General features: G+C 44.8%; 1 protein-coding gene and 1 non-coding gene across 2 annotated transcripts; both read left to right on the forward strand.

The window, feature by feature from the left end:
- Nucleotides 1–4,279: 4,279 nt before the first annotated feature.
- LOC112074538 (nuclear FMR1 interacting protein 1-like) lies at nt 4,280–12,013 on the forward strand. Its single transcript, XM_070440578.1, has 6 exons — nt 4,280–4,343; nt 8,236–8,328; nt 8,485–8,675; nt 8,770–8,967; nt 10,800–11,041; nt 11,300–12,013. The coding sequence occupies exons 2-6, from the start codon at nt 8,279–8,281 to the stop codon at nt 11,921–11,923; spliced, it is 1,305 nt and encodes a 434-aa protein (XP_070296679.1). The 5' UTR covers nt 4,280–4,343; nt 8,236–8,278; the 3' UTR covers nt 11,924–12,013.
- Nucleotides 12,014–16,722: 4,709 nt separating this feature from the next.
- Nucleotides 16,723–16,912, forward strand: LOC112074542 (U2 spliceosomal RNA). Its single transcript, XR_002894765.1, has one exon. It is a non-coding gene; the product is annotated as a U2 spliceosomal RNA (small nuclear RNA).
- Nucleotides 16,913–22,923: the final 6,011 nt, after the last annotated feature.

The raw sequence follows: 22,923 nt of genomic DNA on the forward strand, positions 1-22,923 counted from the left end.
TTAGTCTACCTTTTGTAGTCAAAAGAGACTTCTGTTTTATAGTGCTCGGTTGAAGAACTGCAGCTTACTGCTCATGAGAAGCTGGTCAACATTCACCTGGGAAAAAATGTAAAGTAGAGAGCACGCCAGCCTCAGCTATTACCCATCACCCCTCTCTCTATTTATAGAACCAAGCAATTGACATTCTTCTGATATATTTTTTTATTTTTATTGTACTGTACTTTATTATGGGCAAGTCCGTGTTAGAACAAATTCTTAATTTACAATGACGGCCTGCACAAAAGGCCTGGGATAAATATAAATACAGTATTTAAAAAAAAAATAATTTTGACCAAAGTGCAAACATCACAACAAGAGAGAGACAAACACCACCATAAAGAGAGACCTAAGACAACAACCATATCAAGTCAGCAACACATGACAACAACAACATGGTAGAAACATTATTGGGCACAGTCAACAGCACAAAAGGTCAAGAAGGTAGAGACAACAATACATCACACGAAGCAGCCACAACTGTTAGTTAGGGTTAGGGGGGGTTAGGGTTAGTGTTGGGTTAGGGTTGCTTCTATACATGTATTTCTGTAAGCATTAACCTCCTCTCTGTCTGGAACCATGCGTTTAACCTCCTCCTGTCTGGAACCATGGTTTAACCTCCTCCTGTCTGAAACCATGTGTTTTAACCTCCTCCTGTCTGGAACCACGCGTTTAACCTCCTCCCTGTCTGGAACCATGCGCTTAACCTCCTCCTGTCTGGAACCATGCGTTCTTGTAAACCTCCTCCTCTCTGCAACCATGCGTTTAACTCCTCTGTCTGGAACCATGTGTTTTAACCTCCTCCTGTCTGGAACCATGCGTTTAACCTCCTCCTGTCTGGAACCATGCGGGTTTACCTCCTCCTTGTACCTTCTCCTTGTTTTGGAACCATGTGTTTAACCTCCTCCTGTACGCATCTACCTGTTTTGAACCATCGTTTAACCCCTCCTGTCTTGGAACCATGCGTTTAACCTCCCATCCTGTTGGGAACCATGCGTTTAACCTCCTCCTGTCTGGAACCATGTGTTTAACCTCTCCTGTCTGGAACCACGGCGGGTTTAACCTCCTCCTGTCTGGAACCATGCGTTTTAACCTCCTCCTGTGTCCCAATATCTGGAACCATGGTTTAACCTCCTCCGTCTGAACCATGCGTTAAACCTCCTTCTGTTCTGCTAGAAGCCATGTGTTTAACCTTCTCCTGTCTGGAACCATGCGTTTAACCTCCTCCTGTTCTGGAACCATGCGTTTCCTTCCTTGTACCATCTCCTGTAGAACCATGTGTTTAAACCTCCTCCTGTCTGGAACCATGCGTTTAACCTCCTCCTTGTCTTGGAACCATGCGTTTAACCTCTCCATTACCATCTCCTGGAACCATGCGTTTAACCTCCTCCTGACATCTCCTGTAGAACCATGTGTTTAAACCTCCTCCTGTCTGGAACCATGTGTTTAACCTCCTCCTGTCTCTGGAACCATGCGTTTAACCTCCTCCTGTCTGCGGAACCCATGCGTTTAACCTCCTCCTAAGCCTGTCTGGAACCATGTGTTTAACCCTCTGTACCTCTCCTGTAGAACCAATGCGTTTAAACCTCTCCTGTACATCTCCTGTAGAACCATGTTTAACCCTTCCTTTCCATCTCCTGTAGAACCATGTGTTTAACCTCCTCCTGTTCTCCTGTAGAAGCATGGCGTTTTAACCTCCTCCTGTACTCTCCTGTAGAACCATGTTTAAACCCCTCCTGTTCCTGTAGAACCATCTTTAACCTCTCCTGTGACCTGGTTTAACCTCCTCCGTCCTCCTGTTTGGAACCATGCGTTTAACTCTTCCTGTACATCTCCTGTAGAACCATGTGTTTAACCTCCTCCTGTACCATCTCCCTGTAGAACCATCAGCGTTTTAACCTCCTCCTTTGTTACCATCTCCTGTAGAACCATGCGTTTAACCTCCCCTTTTCCATTGACATCGTTAACCTCTCTGTTGAACCATCGTTTTACCTCCTCCATGCTCTGTAAGAACGATGTGTTTAACCTCCACTGTACCATCTCCTGTTAGAGACCATGCGTTTAACCTCCTCCCTGTACCATCTCCTGTAGAACCATGCGTTTAACCTCCTCCTGTAACCATCTTCCTGTAGAACATGTGTTTAACCTCTCTCACCTGTTACCAGCTCCTGTAGAACCATGTGTTTAACCTCCTCCTGTACCATCTCCTGTAGAACCATGTGTTTAACCTCCGTTTCCATCTCCTGTAGAACCATGTGTTTTAACCTCCTCCTGTACCATCTCCTGTAGAACCATGTGTTTAACCTCCTCCTCGCTCCTGTGAACCATGCGTTTAACCAGCTCCTGTAGAACCATGCGTTTAACCTCCTCCTGTACATCTCCTGTAGAACCATGTGCGTTACTCCTCCTGTACCATCTCCTGTAGAGAACCATTGTGTAACCTCCACTGTACCATCTCTGTAGAACCATGTGGTTTAAGACCCTCCGTTACCATCTCTCTCCTGTACATTTGTGTTAACTTCATGTTGAAATGCTTTAACCTCCTCCTGTTACCATAATCTCTCTGTATAGAACCATGTGTTTAACCTCGCCTGTATCCATCTCCTGTAGAACCATGTGTTTAACCTCTCCTGTACCATCCTGTAGAACCATCCGTTTTTAACTCCTCCGCTACCATCCTTTAGAAGCCATGTGTTTAACCTACCTCCTGTAGCATCTCCATGTGAACCAATGGTTTAATCCTCCTGGTACATCCTTAGAACCAGCACTGTCCGCATATCCTGTGAGAACCTACTTTATCCTCCTGTACCATCTCCTGTAGAACCATGTTGTTTAACCTCCTTCCTGTAACCGGACTTCCTGTAGAACCATGTGTTTATACCTCCTGTACCATCTCCTGTAGAACCATGTGTTTAACCTCCTCCTTACCATCTCCTGTAAACCATGTGTTTAACCCTTCCTGTACAGTCTCCGTGTAGAACCATGTTAGTACCTCTATAATCACTCTCCAGGCATTTTAACCCCTGTACCATCTCCTGTAGAACCATGTGTTTAAACCTCCTCCTGTACCATCTCCGTAGAACCAATGTGTAACCCTCCTGTTACATCTCCGTAGAACCTATGTGTTATAATCCTGTACATCTCTAACAGGTGTAAACCACCTGTAGACATCCCTGTAGAACCATGGTTTAACCTCACATTCTACGTGTTTACCATCTCCTGTACCACTGTAAACATTCGTTTAACCCTCAGCTCGTCATCTCCTGTAGAACCATGTGTTTAATCCTCCTGTAACCATTCCTTTTAACACATGTTTTAACTCTCCTGTACCATTCCTGGTAAGATACCATGGTATTAACCTACCTGATGACCATCTCGCTGTAGACCATGTGTTAAACCTCCTGTACCATCTCCTGTAGAACATTGCCGTTTAAACCTCCTGTACCGGTCTCCTGTAGAACCATTGTGTTTACCTCCTCTGTACCGTCTCCTTAGAACCATTGTGTTTAACCTCCTTGTACCATCTCCGTAGAAACCATGTGTTTTAACCTTCCTCCTGTACCATCTCCTGTAGAACCATGTCTGTGAACCTCTTGTACCATCTCCTTTAGAACCATGTGTTTAACCTCCTGCTTACCATCTCCTGATAGAACCATGCGTTTAACCTCCTGTACCATCTCCTGATAGAACCATGCGTTTAACTCCTGTACCATTCTTCCTGTAGAACCATGCGTTCTAACCTCCGTAAAAACATTCCTGTGAACCATGCCGTTTAAACCTCCTCCCTGTACATCTCCTGAGGAACCATGGTTCTAACCTCCTGTACCATTCTCCTGTAGAACCATCGTGTTTTACCTCCTCCATGTTTACCATCTCCTGTAGAACCATGTGGTTTAACCTCTCCTGTTACATCTCCTGTAGAACCATGTGTTTAACCTCCTGACCTTCTCCTGTAGAAACCATGTGTTTACACCTCCTCCTGTACCATCTCCTGTAGGAACCATGTGTTTAAACTCTTGTACCATCTCCTTTAGAAACCATGTGTTTTAACCTCCTCCTGTACCATCTCCTTGTACGAACCATGGTTTAACCTCCTCCTGTACATCTCCTGGTTAGAACCATGGTTAACCTCTGCTACCATCTCCTGTTTAGAACCATGTGTTTTACACCCTTCCTCCGTACCATCTCCTGTAGAAACCATTGTGTTTAACCTCTGTACCATCTCCTTAAGAACCACCCCCAGGGGCAAAGAGGAAATCAAGCTGGACCTCCAGAGGAGATTCTAAATGGAGAGCGGAGAGGCGCAGGTCAGTAGAATGTTTTGTAATATAGACTCCATTACCGTACCGACCCTGTATGTAGTCTCCACATTGACTTTTACCGTAACACCCTGTATCATGCTCCACATTGACTCTGTGGTACCCCTGTTAACTAGTCTCCAACGCTGTCGTACCGTATATAGCCTCCACATTGACTCTGTACCGGTACCCCTGTATATAGTTCCACATTGACTCTGTTACCGGTACACCACCTCGTGACATATAGTCTCCACATTGACTCTGTTATTTCGCGTACAACCCTGTATATAGCCTCCACATTGACTCATGTACGGTACCCCTTGTATGTAGCCTCCACATTGACTCTGTAACCGGACCGCCCTGGGTATATAGCTCCACATTGACTCTGTGAGTACACACCCTGTATACCTCAATTGCTCTTCCGTACACCGTATATGAGCTCAATTACCGGTACTCCCCTGTAAATGTAGCTCCACATTGACTCTGTACACGGTACCCCTGTATATAGGCCTCCACATTTGACTCTGTACCGTACCCCCTGTAAATAGCCTCCACATGACTCATGTACGGTTACCCTGTTATAATAGTCTCCACATTGAATCTGTTACGCGTCCGTTAGCTCACATCTCTGTATACCCTTTTATAGCCTCCACATTGCTCTGTACCGTAACACCCTGTCTATAGCCTCCACCTTGGATTCTGACCGGTACCCTGTTATCGTAGCTCCACTTGACTCTGTACGGTACCCCCTGTATTATAGCCTCCACATTGACTGTCCGGTACCCCTGTATATAGTCTCCACATTGACTCTGTACCGGTACCCCCTGTATATAGCTCTCCACATTGACTCTGAACCTGTACCCCCTGTTTATGAGCCTGCCACATTTGAACTCTTGTACCGGTCCCCCTGTATGTAGCCTCAACTCACCATACACCTGTTTAAGCCTACATGACTCTGTACCGTAACACCTGTATATTAGCCCCCACATTGACTCTATACCGGTACCCCTGATTATAGCCTCCACATGACTCTGTACCGTAACACCCTGTATAGTAGCCTTGATGTAGCCTCCACATTTGACTCTGTACCGTAAACACCCTGTATAAGCCTCCACTTTGCTCTCTGTACCGTAACACCCTGTATATAGCCCACATTGACTCTTACCGGTACCCCTGTATATAGCCCCCTACATTGACTCTGTACCGTAACACCCTGGTATATAGCTCACATTACTCTACCGGACTGTATATGTCACATTATCTGTACCGTAAACACCCCTGTATATACCTCCCACATTGGACTCTGTACCGTTAAACACCCTGTATAAGCCCTCCACATTGACTCTGTACCGAACCATGAATACTCTGTCTTCCGTACTTATATAGCCCTCCACACATTGACTCTGTACCGGTACCCCCTGTTTATGCTCCACATTGACTCTATCAAGGTACCCTGAAGTCTCCACATTGATCTATACCATCTCCTTGTATAGATAAGAGGTCTGACTGATTTAATTAGGGCAGATTTTCAAGTTTTCATAAGTCGGTATCTGATATTTGGACCATTTAATGACCCACAAACGCTCGTATTTCTGTGTGTTTATTATAATTAGAGTCTATGAGTTTGCATAGAGCAGTCTGAGCGGTAGGCAGCAGCAGGCTCGTCAGCATTCACAACAGTGCTTCAAGCACAGCCTGTTTATGACTTCAAGCACATCAACTCCCCAGATTAGTATGGCAATACTATAGTGCCTATAAGTACATCCAATAGTCAAAGGTATATGAAATACAAATGGTATAGAGAGAAGTAGTCCTATAATAACTACAACCTATAACCTCTTACCTGGAAATATTGAAGACTCATGTTGAAAGGAACCACCAGCTTTCATATGTCTCATGTTCTGAGCAAGGAACTTAACATTAGCTTTTTTACATGGCACATATTGCACTTTTTTACTTTTCTTCCCAACCCTGTTTTTGCATTATTTAAACCAAATTGAACATGTTTCATTATTATTTAAGACTAAATTGATTTTATTGATGTTTTATATTAAGTTAAAATAAAAGTGTTCATTCAGTATTGTTGTAATTGTCATTATTACAAATATACACTGCTCAAAAAATAAGGGAACACTTAAACAACACAATGTAACTCAAGTCAATCACACTTCTGTGAAATCAAACTGTCCACTTAGGAAGCAACACTGATTGACAATTAATTTCACATGCTGTTGTGCAAATGGAATAGACAACAGGTGGAAATTATAGGCAATTAGCAAGACACCCCCAATAAAGGAGTGGTTTTGCAGGTGGTGACCACAGACCACTTCTCAGTTTCCTGGCTGATGTTTTGGTCACTTTTGAATGCTGGCGGTACTTTCACTCTAGTGGTAGCATGAAACGGAGTCTCAACCACACAAGTGGCTCAGGTAGTGCAGCTCATCCAGGATGGCACATCAATGCGAGCTGTGGCAAGAAGGTTTGCTGTGTCTGTCAGCGTAGTGTCCAGACACCCAGCAGCAGGACCGCTACCTCCGCCTTTGTGCAAGGAGGAGCACTGCCAGAGCCCTGCAAAATGACCTCCAGCAGGCCACAAATGTGCATGTGTCAGCATATGGTCTCACAAGGGGTCTGAGGATCTCATCTCGGTACCGTAATGGCAGTCAGGCTACCTCTGGCGAGCACATGGAGGGCTGTGCGGCCCCACAAAGAAATGCCACCCCACACCATGACTGACCCACCGCCAAACCGGTCATGCTGGAGGATGTTGCAGGCAGCAGAACGTTCTCCCACGGCATCTCCAGACTCTGTCACGTCTGTCACATGTGCTCATGTGCTCAGTGTGAACCGCTTTCATCTGTGAAGAGCACAGGGCGCCAGTGGCGGAATTTGCCAATCTTGGTGTTCTCTGGCAATACCAAACGTCCTGCACGGTGTTGGGCTGTAAGCACAACCCCCACCTGTGGACGTCAGGCCTCCATACCACCCTCATGGAGTCTGTTCTCTGACCGCAAGAGCAGACACATGCACATTCAACTGTGGGACCTTATATAGGCGTGTGTCTGTCTTTCCAAATCGTGTCCAATCAATTGAAATTACCACAGATGAACTCCAAGTTGTAGAAACATCTCAAGGATGATCAATGGAAACAGGATGCACCTGAGCTCAATGTCGAGTCTCATAGCAAAGGGTCTGAATACTTATGTAAATAAGGTATTTCTACTTATTTTATCTAAACACCGGTTTTCGCTTTGTCGTTCAAGGGGTATTGTGTAGATTGCTGATTTCTTTTATTTAATCCATTTTAGAATACGTCTGTAACGTAAAAGTCAAGGGGTCTGAATACTCTCCGAAAGCAGTGTGTTTTTGTTCCAGTTTGTTTAGCTGTCTATAGAAGCATATACAGTATAGCTATTTTGTTAGTAAGTGTTTGCTTTAAGGGTATTTTTGTAGTGGGTTTTTATCAGGGGAGACCAGGGTCTCATTCTCAATGGTGACCTGAGAACAAACAATTCAACATCATTCAGTAAAACAGATACAGCCGTTTCAGATTCACTACTTTTCAATAACACTAAATGATTACAATCAACCAAAACACTCACCAACCAGAGTGAATGTATTCCTCGTCAGCTTTCTAAACTTCCTTATTTTCCCCAGCGATTCCAGATGGAATGAGGATGGGCAATGGTTCCTAACATCCCCCAATAGCGTACATAAGTGTCATCAGCATATAGCTGAATGTTACAGGTTTTTGCAGATGTACCAATATTATTAATATAAATAGTAAAGAGGATGGGTCCCAAAATCAACCCTTAGAAGGAAACACTTTTTTTTTGTAATTTCAAGGTCACGTGACACTATCAGAAAGCACAACGTCAGAGCTTAGTCTCTTTCTGTACAGGAACTACCCAACCCTGGTGAACGTGGAGAAGAGGAGGAAAGTGATGGATGCCAGGGAGGAGACTGGAGCGGTGCTGGAAACGGCTCAGTTTGGGTACGTCTACTTTCTCCTTGCTACATTTTTATCGGTTGGTACAAGTTAGGTTACAAATACAACAGGATGATATTGTACTGATGCACAAGTTTCCTCCACTGAAGAGTTGGGACCTACCCTGAACTATTAAGACCGTGCTGTGTGTTCTGTTGTTAGGAGGATGAGGGGTAGAGGTCGTGGACAGCAGCGTGGTGGAAGGMTCCAGAGGGGCAGATGGGCCAGACCAGGTCCTCATCAGTCAGAGAGACCACCACACCCCACTCAAKCCCCCACGGAGAGGCCTCCACCCCTCACTCAGTTCCCCAGGGACGGAGACCCTCTGGGGGCTCTGGCCAACAGTGACCCAGGTCAGTGATCCAGGAACCTGCCAGAGACAAGCTTTTTAAAGGTCCTAATGTCTGTCCCTGTATACACAACCTCTGTTGACTCTGACCTCTGTAGACTCTGATACAGAGGAGCCAGTCAGTGGAGGTGGGGTGACTGTGGCCCTTACTCTGACCTCTGTAGACTCTGATACAGAGGAGCCAGTCAGTGGAGGTGGGGTGACTGTGGCCCCTAAACAAATGACATCAGGGCTGGGATCTCTGATGGCCAGCTACGGCTCCATGACCGACAGCGACAGTGACCAGGAACCACAAGGTGAGCTTTAATGTAAATGTCTGTTTCCCCGATGGCCTGTTGTCCCCGTATGGAGCCTGTTGTCCCCGTATGGAGGCCTGTTTGTCCCCGTATGGAGGCCTGTTGTCCCCCGTATGGAGGCCTGTTGTCCCCCGTATGGAGGCCTGTTGTCCCCGTATGGAGGCCTGTTTGTCCCGTATGGAGGCCTGTTGTCCCCGTATGGAGGCCTGTTGTCCCCGGATGGAGGCCTGTTGTCCCCGTATGGAGGCCTGTTGTCCCCGTATGGAGCCTGTGTCCCCGTTGGAGGCCTGTGTCCCGTATGGAGGCCTGTTGTCCCCGTATGGAGGCCTGTGTCCCCGTATGGAGGCCTGTTGTCCCCGTATGGAGGCCTGTTGTCCCCGTATGGAGGCCTGTTCCCCGTATGGAGGCCTGTTTCCCCCGTATGGAGCCTGTTTTCCCCGTATGGAGGCCTGTTGTCCCCGTATGGAGGCCTGTTGTCCCCGTATGGAGGCCTGTTGTTCCCCGTATGGAGGCCTGTTGTCCCCGTATGGAGGCCTGTTGTCCCCGTATGGAGGCCTGTTGTCCCCGTATGGAGGCCTGTTGTCCCCGTATGGAGGCCTGTTGTCCCCGTATGGAGGCCTGTTGTCCCCGTATGGAGGCCTGTTGTCCCCGTATGGAGGCCTGTTGTCCCCGTATGGAGGCCTTTGTGCCCGTATGGAGGCCTGTTGTCCCCGTATGGAGCCTGTGTCCCCGTATGAGGCCGTTGTCCCCCGTATGGAGGCCTGTTTGTGTGTCCCCGTATGGAGGCCTGTGTTGTCCCCGATGGAGCCTGTTGTCCCCCGTATGGAGCGTGTTGTCCCCCGTATGGAGGCCTGTTGTCCCCCGTATGGAGGCCTGTTGTCCCCCGTAAGGAGGCCTGTTTTTGTCCCCGTATGGAGGCTTTGTTGTCCCCGTATGGAGGCCTGTTGTTTCCCGTATGGAGGCCTGTTGTGTCCCCGTATGGAGGCCTGTTGTTGTCCCCGTATGGAGCCTGTGTCCCCCGTATGGAGGCCTGTTTGTCCCCCGAGGAGCCTGTTGTCCCCCGTATGAGGGCCTGTTGTCCCCCGTATGGAGGCCTGTTGTCCCCCGTATGGAGGCCTGTTGTCCCCGTATGGAGGCCTGTGTCCCCGTATGGAGGCCTGTTGTCCCCGTATGGAGGCCTGTGTCCCCCGTATGGAGGGCTGTTGTCCCCGTATGGAGGCCTGTTGTCCCCCGTATGGAGGCCTGTTGTCCCCCGTATGGAGGCCTTGCCCCCGTATGGAGGCCTGTTGTCCCCGTAGGAGGCCTGTTGTCCCCCGTTAGGAGCCTGTTGTCCCCGTATGAGGCCTGTTGTCCCCGTATGGAGGCCTGTTGTCCCCCGTATGGAGCCTGTTGTCCCCGTATGAGGCCTGTTGTCCCCGTATGGAGCCTGTTGTCCCCCGTATGGAGGCCTGTGTGTCCCCGTATGGAGGCCTGTTGTCCCCGTATGGAGGCCTGTTGTCCCCCGTAGGAGGCCTGTTGTCCCCGTATGGAGGCCTGTTGTCCCCCGTATGGAGGCCTGTTGTCCCCCGTATGGAGGCCTGTTGTCCCCGTATTGAGGCTGTTGCCCCCGTATGGAGCCTGTGTCCCCGTATGAGGCAACAAACAGAAGACGTTGCCAATGATTCCAGTGTTTTACTATGGACTTGTTGTTGAATCTGAACGTAAGACCTAAAAACAGCTTTTAAAATACTATGACGTCTGACTTGTTACTTGTCATTTTAGCTTTAATATTTTTTACTTTCATTATATTTCATTACTCAACACGTTGAGATGTAAACTTAGTGGTGTCTCAGTCCTGCCCATCCAGAGGACCAGTCAGCTGCTGAAGGAGAACCAGGCAATGCTGAAGGCTCTGCCAGCCAAGCCCCAGAACAGTGCTTCATCTGGGGCTAAGAGACTCTACCCTGAGCCCCCCCGGGAACCACAGCCTGGGTCTGGTCCTCATAGACCTGGTAGGGGGAGAGGAAGAGGAGCGAGAGGAGGACGAAACAACATGGACACCCCTCAGCAGCGCCGRGCCACTCTGCTRGAGATGGTAAGACACCAGGAAAGAGGCAACAAGGCACAACTGATTTTACAGTGTTGAGATAAAAGATAAACATTTAAGTCTGTATTGTGAATGTAGGTAGCATGTGTAGGTAGCATGTGTAGGTAGCATGTGTAGGTAGCATGTGTAGGTAGCATGTGTAGTTAACATGTGTAGGTAGCATGTGTAGTTAACATGTGTAGGTAGCATCTGTAGTTAGCATTTTTTCTACCTGCTGAATTGTTCTATGACCCCTGACCTTTACAGTTACTGGCCCCAGACATCCGCCATGAGAGGAACGTGCTCCTGCAGTGTGTTCGCTACATTGTCCGAAACAACTTCTTTGTAGTGGAGGGTCAAACTCAGGACCAGGATGGAACTCTGGGCAGAACAGGGACCACAGGTGACCCTAACCTTGACCTCCAGACACAGGAAGTGAGAGCAGATGATCTGAGAGCAGATGATCTCCCAGCTACCGCTGTGGTTGATCCAGATGAAAGAGGTGACCAGCTGAGGTCATCACTAGAAGGTACCCAGAAACCACCAGTCTGTCAGGGACCTTCAGAGGTGGACATTTTGAATGCTGAAGATGTCCATCKTGAGGAGATGCCAGATGCCGCCTCAAACCCTGATGTCATAACTCAGCTGAACTCTAACCCTGAGGTCCTGGGGACTGTGGCTGAGCAGTCTGGGGCCCAACAAGTGGGAGAAGACCAGAGCATGGAGGAGAACACACAGAGTGGACCAGCCTGCTCACAGTCACATCCCCTCCACGAAACCCCAATGGACTTGGCTTTGAATGCTAATTATGGAGATGGTCACCCTGACGACCACTCCCAGACCTCCATCCCCAACTATGATGATGAAGTCTGGGAGACCCAAGACCCCTGAAGTCACCCTAACCCTTCAATCAAGACTGTCACCCTAACCCTTCAATCAAGACTGTCACCCTAACCCTTCAATCAAGACTGTCACCCTAACCCTATCAGACTGTACCCTGACCTTCAATCAAGACTGTCACCCTAACCCTTCAATCAAGACTGTCACCCTAAACCCTTCAATCAAGAACTGTCACCCTAACCCTTCAATCAAGACTGTCACCCTGACCCTTCAATCAAGACTGTCACCCTGACCCTTCAATCAAGACTGTCACCTTTAACCCTTCAATAGCTCCGTTTTGACATGATTGGATGACTGTAGTTGGGGGTGGGACTTCCTGTATAAACACAAAATCACTTCCTTCACAACAGCTCTGAAGTATGAATGCCCTGACTTCTGTAGAGGCCGTATCGCAGTAAATGCTGTACGGCCATATCGGATTGACCATGCAGAGCTTTAACCCTTAAATCAAGACTGTCCCTTGACCTTTCACCTTGTCTCTGATGTTGGGGATTTCCCGACAGTCACTAATGTTTTCATCTAAACATCAACTACCTCGGCATTTTATTTGTACTCCTTTTTTTCTTTTTCCCAACATGGAAATAAATGACTTGTTCTACTGTGGGAATATAACCAAGGAATCGATAGTTCTTGGACCATCTTTGTCCTTTCTCAAATAAAATGTTATTGGTCACATGCACGTGTTTAACAGATGTCCTCACCACCCTCTGTAGCGCCATGTGATTGACTCTGATGGTGTCGGTCTAAGTGCGATGATGACTCCAACCAAGCAGTGATGCAGACAGTCAAGATGCTCTCAATGATACAGCCGAGAACGTTATGAGGGCTTGTCAAATAATGTCCCCCCCCCCCGCACGCGTCACAATGGATTCCATAAACTATTAGCGTCCGTTGCTATAGCGTCCGTTGCTATATCGACGGTGTGATGACCTCATGCGTTTTGGAGATCATTACAGCCTAATTTAAGTTATTTTGAGTTTAGTTTTTACAGAGACAGTGCACATTAATCAACGTTTSATCATCGCTATGCAAACAAGCCTGATTTCTGCGACAATTTCTCTGTTTACACAAGTTTTAGTTTAGCTAATAAAGTTCTGTTTTAGTTTAGCTAATAAAATTAAAACATAACTTCAAACTACTTTTGGGGACCTCGTTAATATTACAACATGAAATCCATGTCTTAAACGTTGCTACGTTTTGTAAATAGTGAAGAACGTGTGTAATCTGCTTGACGTATTAAAGTTACTCATCTTACAGATCACGAAGTCAGTTCATTTCCATTCATATATAATTGTTTGTCATACACTGGCTGTCATGTTTTTATGTGAACCGTCCCTGATCTACAGTGGAATCATCTAATTTCAGTCCTTTATTATGATTCATTTTGTTCTATCTCTCGTAGCTCATTAGCGCACCCTTGTGGTTGAAATGGATATGTATCTATTGTATGTCCTAGGATACAACAATTCATGTTTWACTAATACCATCAAAGGATACCTTACAAATATGAACACGTTGTAAAACAGCTGTGAAAACCAACCTGGCAATATTTAGTTGTCATTCATTTACTTTCACAGATTTCTTTGTATACTCACATGGCAATCATAGACARATTCTGGGGTGTGGAATATAGAGCAGGTGGTTGCTGTGTGGTTGGGAGATTCTGCCTGTCACTTGTTCCTAACAGGCAGCCAGTCTTGTAATGGAGACTTGAAGAGGGAGAGTGTCCAGGCACTGCTGCTCTCTTTGTTCTGACTGTTTGCAGTGCTCGTGTTTTTAGTTCATCTGTATATATCACATTACGGGCCCAGTATGACAGAGCCATAACTTTCTTAGCAGATATTGACAACATGACTCAACAGTAGCTGTAGATGATGTCATGAAAAGTTGGAGGGTGGTTGGTAATAGAGGACATCAGGTGGGTCTGGGTGTTGGGCAGAACCCCTTGCTCCTGGAGAACATCTGTTGGATCCAGGTCTGGGTGTTGGGTAGAACCCATAGGTCCTGGAGAACAGGTAATGGAGGACATCAGGTGGATCCAGGTCTGGTTCTTGGGTAGAACCCCTAGGTCCTGGAGAACAGGTAATCGAGGACATCAGGTGGTTCTGGGTGTTGGGCAGAACCCCTAGGTCCTGGAGAACAGGTAATGGAGGACATCAGGTGGATCCAGGTCTGGGTGTTGGGTAGAACCACTAGGTCCTGGAGAACAGGTAATGGAGGACTTCAGGTGGGTCTGGGTGTTGGGTAGAACCCCTAGGTCCTGGAGAACAGTTCCCTGGAGAACAGATAATGGAAGACTTCAGGTAGGTCTGGATGTTGGGCAGAACCCCTAGGTCCTGGAGAACAGGTAATAGAGGACATCGGGTGATCCGATCTGGGTGTTGGGTAGAACCCTTGTCCTGGAGAACAGGTAATGGAGGACATCAGGGTGGTCAGTCTGTCTGGTGTTGGGCAGAACCCCTAGGTCCTGGAGAACAGGTAATGGAGGACATCGGGTGGTCTGGATGTTGGGCAGGAACCCTAGGTCCTGGAGAACATCAGGTGGAATCCAGGTCTGGGTGTTGGTAGAACCACTAGGTCCCGGAGAACAGGTAAGGAGACATCAGGTGGGTCTGGGTGTTGGTAGAACCCCTAGGTCCTGGAGAACAGTAATGGAAGACTTCAGGAGGTCTGGATGTTGCAGAACCCCTAGGTCCTGGAGAACAGTAACAGAGGACTTCAGGTGGTCTGGGTGTTGGGGTAGACCCCTAGGTCCTGGAGAACAAGTAATGGAGACTTCAGGTGGGTCTGGGTGTTGGGTAGAACCCCTAGTCCCGGATTACATTTACTCATCTCATATGTATATGCATATACTGTACTCTATATCATCTAGTGCATCTTGCATCTTTATGTAATACATGTATCACTAGCCACTTTAAACTATGCCACTATGTTTATATACTCTACATTACTCATCTCATATGTATATACTGTAAAATGTAATAAAATTTGATTTGAACTACATTGTTGCTTTAAGCAAGGAGCTGCAAGCAAGGCTCCCAGACAACCTAGAAGCTTTGCGACACATGGCCTTGTCAGTGTTAAGGAAACGCTAAAGCACAATAAAGGCACCACCAAAATTATTCAAGTAGTTGAGCTACTGGGATACCAGCCCCAAACAATTGATCAAATTGTTTCCCAATGGAGAAAAAATCCATCTGTTTAGGTGGGACTCAACTGAAAATACAGTGAAGTCAATAACTACACGGACTCTTCCAGGTCAAATCCATTTGAAGAACTGTGCAAAGCTGCACTCGCTGCCCTCTCCTTGCCACATCAAATGCGGAGGTTAACGGCTGTTCAGCCAAATGACTGTGGTCAAAGTCAAAGTAAGAAATAGAATGTCACATGCACACTCTCAGCTCCATACTCCTGGTGTGGTATGGACTGAAGCTGGCTGGTGATACCTGTTACCGGCATAAGCTACCAGTGAAGATCTGCAGCAGTTTGGCACCACAGCAGCATACAGCTTTAAGGCCACTCCATCCCTACTGCTGGTTCCAGCTCCGTGACAATGCAGTTGGACAGTGAAGATGAAGAGGATTTCCTTGCCGATCTACGATTCCTCATATTTACAGTACGTATGCAAGGAGTGGACTTTCTGGAACTGCGGAGACACACAGTATAGTCAAGTAAGCTACAGCTGCAGAGTTCATCAGCTCCACCTTTAACTGTATTACAAATGTCAGTATCATTTCTGCTTCTTGTTTTCTTTTGTGTCTGCACCGATGGTGGCAGTGTGGCAGTGTGTGCGAAAACCAGTGGCAATATCTGGAGGAAACCATTGAGCAGCTAGCCAGCCAAGCAGCACAACAACCTGGAGAGAGATGCCTAGCGCACACATCATTATTTTGAGTTAAGTTGCTTGTTCAATAATAAAGCATATTATACCTGTTTATTAGCTTGTACCTATAAATTGTTGATCAGTTCGGTAGCATGTTACTAGCAATACACTGCTTAAATTATAATTGTTCAGAATGTGTAGGTTACTAGTTAAAAAGTAAATAAATAAAATGTAATTGTGTCAATGTGTAATTGGTAATAATTCAATGTGTTGTGTTTAAAAATTAAAAATATCTGATCATATAAAATGTGTTGTATTTATATTACTTTTACAAAAGAAAAATATATGATAATAAACAACAAATCTAATACTAACAATGTCAAATATATTTTTCGCCGAGATGGCCAGTCAATTTGAGATACAAAAAAGACAGGCTATTTTTATTGTTCACATTATTTTTTGCTCGACGATGTATTGAAGTCAAGTGTATCAACATTGAAATGCAGCTTGCTGTACCACACAGGAAGCCAGGAAAAAGCGACGGTCGGTGGAACTCTGGCGCCACCAAGTGGACAATTGCTTCAGTTCAGTTGTGGCAGCAGCGCTACCGGATATATTTGATACAAGATCAAATGTATGTCAATTAATTTATCTCCAAATTGTTCCCCCACCCGTAATATATTATTATTCCAATGTAGCTGTTTATCTGGTTTTAATTTAACAAAGCTTCCTCTCATTTCTGATTGGAGGGCGGATGACCACGTGACATTAGAAACCTACAAATGTGTTACTTTGTAACAGTCAAACGTGTTATCCTGACGGTGATCAACTCCCAATCCATGCCACCTTTTATTTAAAGCCCTATCTTTTTAGGGGGAAAAAGCATACGGAGCTCATTTTGGTGTGTCCATTTGTCGAATTTGACGTGTTCGGAGAACGGCCACTTCTTCCCGAAACCATTGTGGGTATCGCTTCTCGGCCTTTTGGCAAGATCAAGTGTAGTATCTTTCTTATCAGTTTAATATCTGATACGTCCCCTATCTGGGACCATATATTAAATTGATTTTTGGAATAGGGAGATTGAATAGGGGCTTGCTCCGTCCACTCCACGCATCGACCTGGTATTTGCAGTACCTCCAGGAACGTGTGCACCCCCTGCGTTGTAAACAGAAATCAGACAGTGTCAACGGAGTAACTTCGTTGGTCTATATGTATTTTCACTTTGAGCAACTTCAGTTCAATGTCAGTGATGGCTAGATAGCGCTGGTTAAATAGGTCACCGTTATATTGACTACGATAGCTGTTGTGAACGGGCTGCGTTCATCTTCTATTCAAACATTTTTATTCACGGGATACAGGTACAGTGAAATGCTTACTTGAAAACTTCCTCAACAGTGCAATCAATAGCCATGATCAAAAATATACACAAATAGCTAAGTAATAAAGTAGTTAAATTTTTTTTTTGTTATGATTGGAAATATATACAGTAGAAGACTATACAGAATAAACTATGAAATGTGCTCAAGCCATGTACTGGTAACATGGACTGCTCACAAGCAACTGTCTGTATGTATTCGTTTCTCTCAATCACCTACAAGCAGTTCTTTGGAACAATGTTGTCGATTTTCAAAACAGAGTCCACAAGACACACAACTTTTGAAAAACAGTAAATGCATTTTGAAAATGTAGTTGTCTTTTAAAACATAAAAACATGAATAATAAAAATTCAGAGATTACAGCTGGACAAAAAGGTCATGTTCATTTGGGAAAGCACAACACAGAAACAAAGACAAATTAGAGACAGATCCCCTTCACACCTTTTTATTGTAGCATTGTGATCTGTAACTAATGAACATTGACACTAGTTCATCTTGAATAATGTTTTTACCTTAACAAYTTCAAACAATTAATACAAATTAAATGAATCAACATATKATTTCAAAATGTACAAATAAGATAACTTGTTTGTAAATYTTAGACATCTTAGTAAGTAGGCTGTTATTACATAAGCATAATTTAGGGAAAACAAATATATCCATACCAGAGTTGTGGTTTTCTCAGATTCTGCCATTACTCTCCTGAAGGTGGCGGTAATGGGCAACACGAGGAGTCTGAAACCTTTCTCATGTGGATTTTATCTTAGGCTATCATTTCTACTGATTGCGTGCCAGTTATCGCTTTCATATGCACATTTTTGTGAAAGTTTAATTTAATTCATAATAACGTCTTATCTCAATCAGTCATGAGGTTAATCACAATTCTATCCAAATCTAAATGAAAATGATACAAACCTAAAAAGTAACTTCCGTTGCCAATATGTAGAAATTGTCTATCAAAAGCCAACAAATTAAACATTGCAGCCTGCAGGTAGAAAATATCCTGATTTAAAAAGAAATATCCTATAAATCACATTGCTTGCTGTTTTGAGGTGACAAAGCATTACTTTGAGAAGCTCCACAGGTCACTAGTCGTGGTGAGTTAAGCCCATCAGAAATACTATCAGATGGGCACATTTATAAGCCTACATTTGTGCGCAGGCTAGGCAGCATATAGGCCTACTTCTATGCGTGCGCGTCCTTACTCAACATTGATAGTAGCGCTCCAAACAAAAATAATGACTAAATCAACTGGTAAATGGAATGCTATAAACCTAAAGTTGTTCTCACAAGTGTAGCATAGGTTGTGCACTCTGCAAACAATGTGTCCACAACAACAATGAGAACGATGAAAGACTAATCATATATTGAATGCATTAACTGAAATTACCATCAAACATTGTAGATTGTAAATGATAGGAATGAAGGGTAAATGTAGTACTGGTGTGTAATGGGGAATTTATATACACTAACAATCAAACACAAACAATTCACTGAGATGACCGCAAATCAGAAAGGTGTCACCACCGTTCAAAAGTTTGGGTCACTTAGAAATGTCCTTGTTATGAAAGAAAAGCAAGTTTTTTGTCCATTAAAATAACAAAAATTATCAGAAATACAGTGTAGACATTGTTAATGTTGAAATTACTATTGTAGCTGGAAAAGGCAGATTTTTAATGGAATATCTACATAGGTGCACAGGAAGGAGACCCATTATCAGCAACCATCACTCCTGTTTTCCAATGGCACGTTGTGTTAGCTAATCCAAGTTTATCATTTCAAAAGGCTAATTGATCATTAGAAAACCCTTTTGCAATTATGTTAGCACAGTGAAAACTGTTGTTCTGATTAAAGAAGCAATAGAACTGGCCTTCTTTCGACTAATTGAGTATCTGGAGCATCAGCATTTGTGGGTTCGATTACAGSCTCAAAATAGCCAGAAACAAAGACCTTTCTTCTGAAACTCGTCAGTCTATTCTTGTTCTGAGAAATGAAGGCTATTCCATGAGAGAAAATGCCAAGAAACTGAAGATCTTGTACAACGCTGTGTACTACTCGCTTCACAGAAAGAGGAGTGGGAGGCCCCGGTGCACAACTGAGAAGGAGGATAAGTCCTCAACTGGCAGCTTCATTAAATAGTACCCGCATAACACCAGTCTCAACGTCGACAGTGAAGAAGCGAATCAGGGATGCTGGCCTTCTAGGCAGAGTTCCTCTGTCCAGTGTCTGTGTTCTTTTGCCCATCTTAATTTCTTCTTTTTATTGGCCAGTCTGAGATATGTCTTTTTCTTTGCAACTCTGGCTAGAAGACCAGCATCCCGGAGTCGCCTCTTCACTGTTGACGTTGAGACTGGTGTTTTGCGGGTACTATTTATTGAAGCTGCCAGTTGAGGACTTGTGAGGCGCCTGTTTCTCAATCTAGACACTCTAATGTACTTGTCCTTTGCTCAGTTGTGCACCGGGGCCTCCCCTTTTCTTTAAAAAACAAGGACATTTCCAAGTGACCCCAAACTTTTGAACAGTAGTGTATATTTATTTGCTACTGTTCAACTAAAAAATACCTTGGTCATCCAACAGCATTTCGACCAAACAATCAACCAGTCGACTAATTACCAACTGTACTGGTAACTAATGTTCTGTTATGTCAACGTTCTGTCGTGTCTCCATAGTGACGTGAAGGTGTACGACCCCTCCGGAGACTCCACCCTCCCCTCTGTTTCCAGGAAGAGGAAGTTTGAGGAGGTGGAGGAAGAGGTGGCCACACKGGTGACAGTCAAAACCAAGAAACCCAAAAAAGAACCTGTGGAGCAGTGGAGGTCTTTAGCCCATAATTGAACCATCTTTATATAACACAATAACATGAGACCATAATACACCATCCTGTTATATAACACATAACATGAGCCATAATCACCATCCTGTTATAAACACAATAACATGAGACCATAATACACCATCCTGTATATAACACAATACATGAGACCATAAATACACCATCCTGTTATATACACAATAACATGAGACCATAAAATACACCATCCTGTTATATAACACAATAACATGAGACCATAATACACCTATCCTGTTATATAACACAATAACATAGACACCATAATATACCATCCTGTTATATAACACAATAACATGAGACCATAAACACCATCCTGTATATAACAATAACATGAGACCATAATAACATCCATCCTGTTATATAACACAATAACATGAGACCATAATACACCATCCTGTTATATAACACAATAACATGAGACCTATAATAACCATCCTTTATATAACACAATAACATGAGACCATAATACACCATCCTGTTATAAAACACATAAACATGAGACCATAATAACCATCCTGTTATATAACACAATAACATGAGACCATATACACCATCCTGTTATATAACACAATAACATGAGACCATAATAACATCCTGTTATATACACAATAACATGAGACCATAACACCATCCATCCTGTTATATAACACAATAACATGAGACCATAATAACCATCCTGTATATAACACAATAACATGAGACATAATACACCATCCTGTTATATAACACAATAACATGAGACCATAATACACCATCCTGTTATATAACACAATAAACATGAGACCATAATACACCATCCTGTTATATAACACAATAACATGAGACCTAATACACCATCCTTATAAACACAATAACATGAGACCATAATAACCATCCATCTGTTATATAACACAATAACATGAGACCATAATCACCATCCTGTTATATAACACAATAACATGAGACCTAATACACCATCCTGTTATATAACACAATAACATGAGACCATAATACACCATCCTGTTATATAACACAATAACATGAGACCATAATACACCATCCTGTTATATAACACAATAACATGAGACATAATACACCATCCTGTTATATAACACAATAACATGAGACCATATATACCATCCTGTTATATAACACATAACATGAGACCATAATACACCATCCTCTGTTATATAACACATCCATAACATGAGACCACAATAACCATCCATCCTGTTATATAAACACATCCATAACATTGAAGACCATATTATGAGGGCACAAGGCCAAACCAGATGCAGACACATGAGGCAATGGTTGGAGTCTTAGATGTTATTAATCCAAAAAGGGGTAGGCAAGAGAACTGGTTGTGTACAGGCAAAAAGTCAAAACCAGTCTGAGCCCAGTAGGTACCGTAAGGGCAGGCAGAATCCGAGGGTCAAGGGCAGGCAGAAATGTTCAGGCAGGACGACTAGCAAAGAGAATAGAAAGAGTTCGTGAAACACGCTGGTTGACTTGAACATACAAGACACACTGGCACAGAGAGACAGGAACAACAGGGAGAAATACACTGGCCAGAGTAGACAGAAACACAGGGAGAATACACTGCACAGAGAGCCCAGGAAAACACAGGGAGAAATAACTGGACAGAGAGACAGGAAACACAGGGAGAAAACACTGGTTACAGAGACGACAGGAACACCAGGGAAAATACACTGGCACAGAGAGACAGGAAAACACAGGGAGAAAAATGAGGACAACACGACAAAACGTAAGGGGACACAGGAGAAAATACAGGAAGAGAGACGAACAGGGATAACTAGAGACACAGTAATACTGGACAGAGAGACCAGGGAACACAGGGACAAATACACTGGTACAGAGAAGACAGGAAAGCACCAAGGAGAAATACACTGAGTACAGAGAGACAGGAAACACCTTGGAGGGGGTGGAGACAGTAAACAAGGACAGTTAACAGATCAGCGTATTGACCGCCCTCACCCCCCCCCCCCTCCAGTCTAGTGTACTGCATAGGGCTCTAGTCCAGTCTCGTGTACTGCATAGGGCTCTAGTCCCAGTCTAGTGTACGCCAATAGGGCTCTAGTCCAGTCTAGTGTACTGCATAGGACTCTAGTCCAGTCTAGTGTACTTGCAATGAGGATCTAGTCCAGATCTAGTGTACTGCATAGGCGCTCTAGTCCAGTCTGTGTACGTGCATAGGCTCTAGTCCAGCGTCCTAGTCACTGATGGACTGCTCGAGCGTACGATAGGCTCTAGTCCAGTCTAGTTTACTGGCATAGGACTCTAGTCCAGTCCTGAGTGCGTGATGCGCGATGAGGGGGACGTCGTAGTCCCAGTCTAGTGGTAGCTGCATTAGGGCTCTTATGTCCAGGTTAGGATGCTCGCATCGAGGAGAGGGGCTCTAGGCGTTCGGCGTCGTGATGTGGTGACTGCTGCGGTAGGCTCTGTTGTCCAGTCTAGGGGGGTAGCTGGCAGTTGGAGCTTGGTCGTCTAGTAGTACGCAGAGATGCGTCATCCTTGACTGCATAGGCTCTAGTCAGTCCTAGTACTGCATAGGATCTGTCGTCTAGGTGTAGGCCGTCCGCGTAATGGATGGGCTCTAAGTCCAGTCTAGTGTACTGTTCATAGGGCTTAGTCCAGTCGAGTTACTTGCAACTCTGCACTAGTATGCTACTCTAGTCCAGTCTAGACTGCATAGGGCTCTCGTCAGCTTGTATGATGACTCTATCCCAGTCTAGTGTACTGCATAGGCTCTAGTCCAGTCTAGTGTACTGTATGGCCTGCTAAGTCCAGTCTGCTGTACTGCATTAGGGCTCTAGTCCAGTCTATGTGTGACTGCTAGGGCGCTAAGTCCAGTCTAAGTGTACTGCATAGCCGCGCTCCTAGGTCGCAGTCTAGGCTGTGACTGCATAGGGCTTGCTCTAGTGCTGTCTGCAGTCAGTCT

Source organism: Salvelinus sp. IW2-2015, unplaced genomic scaffold (genome assembly GCF_002910315.2).
Source record: "Salvelinus sp. IW2-2015 unplaced genomic scaffold, ASM291031v2 Un_scaffold2673, whole genome shotgun sequence".
Lineage (NCBI taxonomy): Eukaryota > Metazoa > Chordata > Actinopteri > Salmoniformes > Salmonidae > Salvelinus > Salvelinus sp. IW2-2015.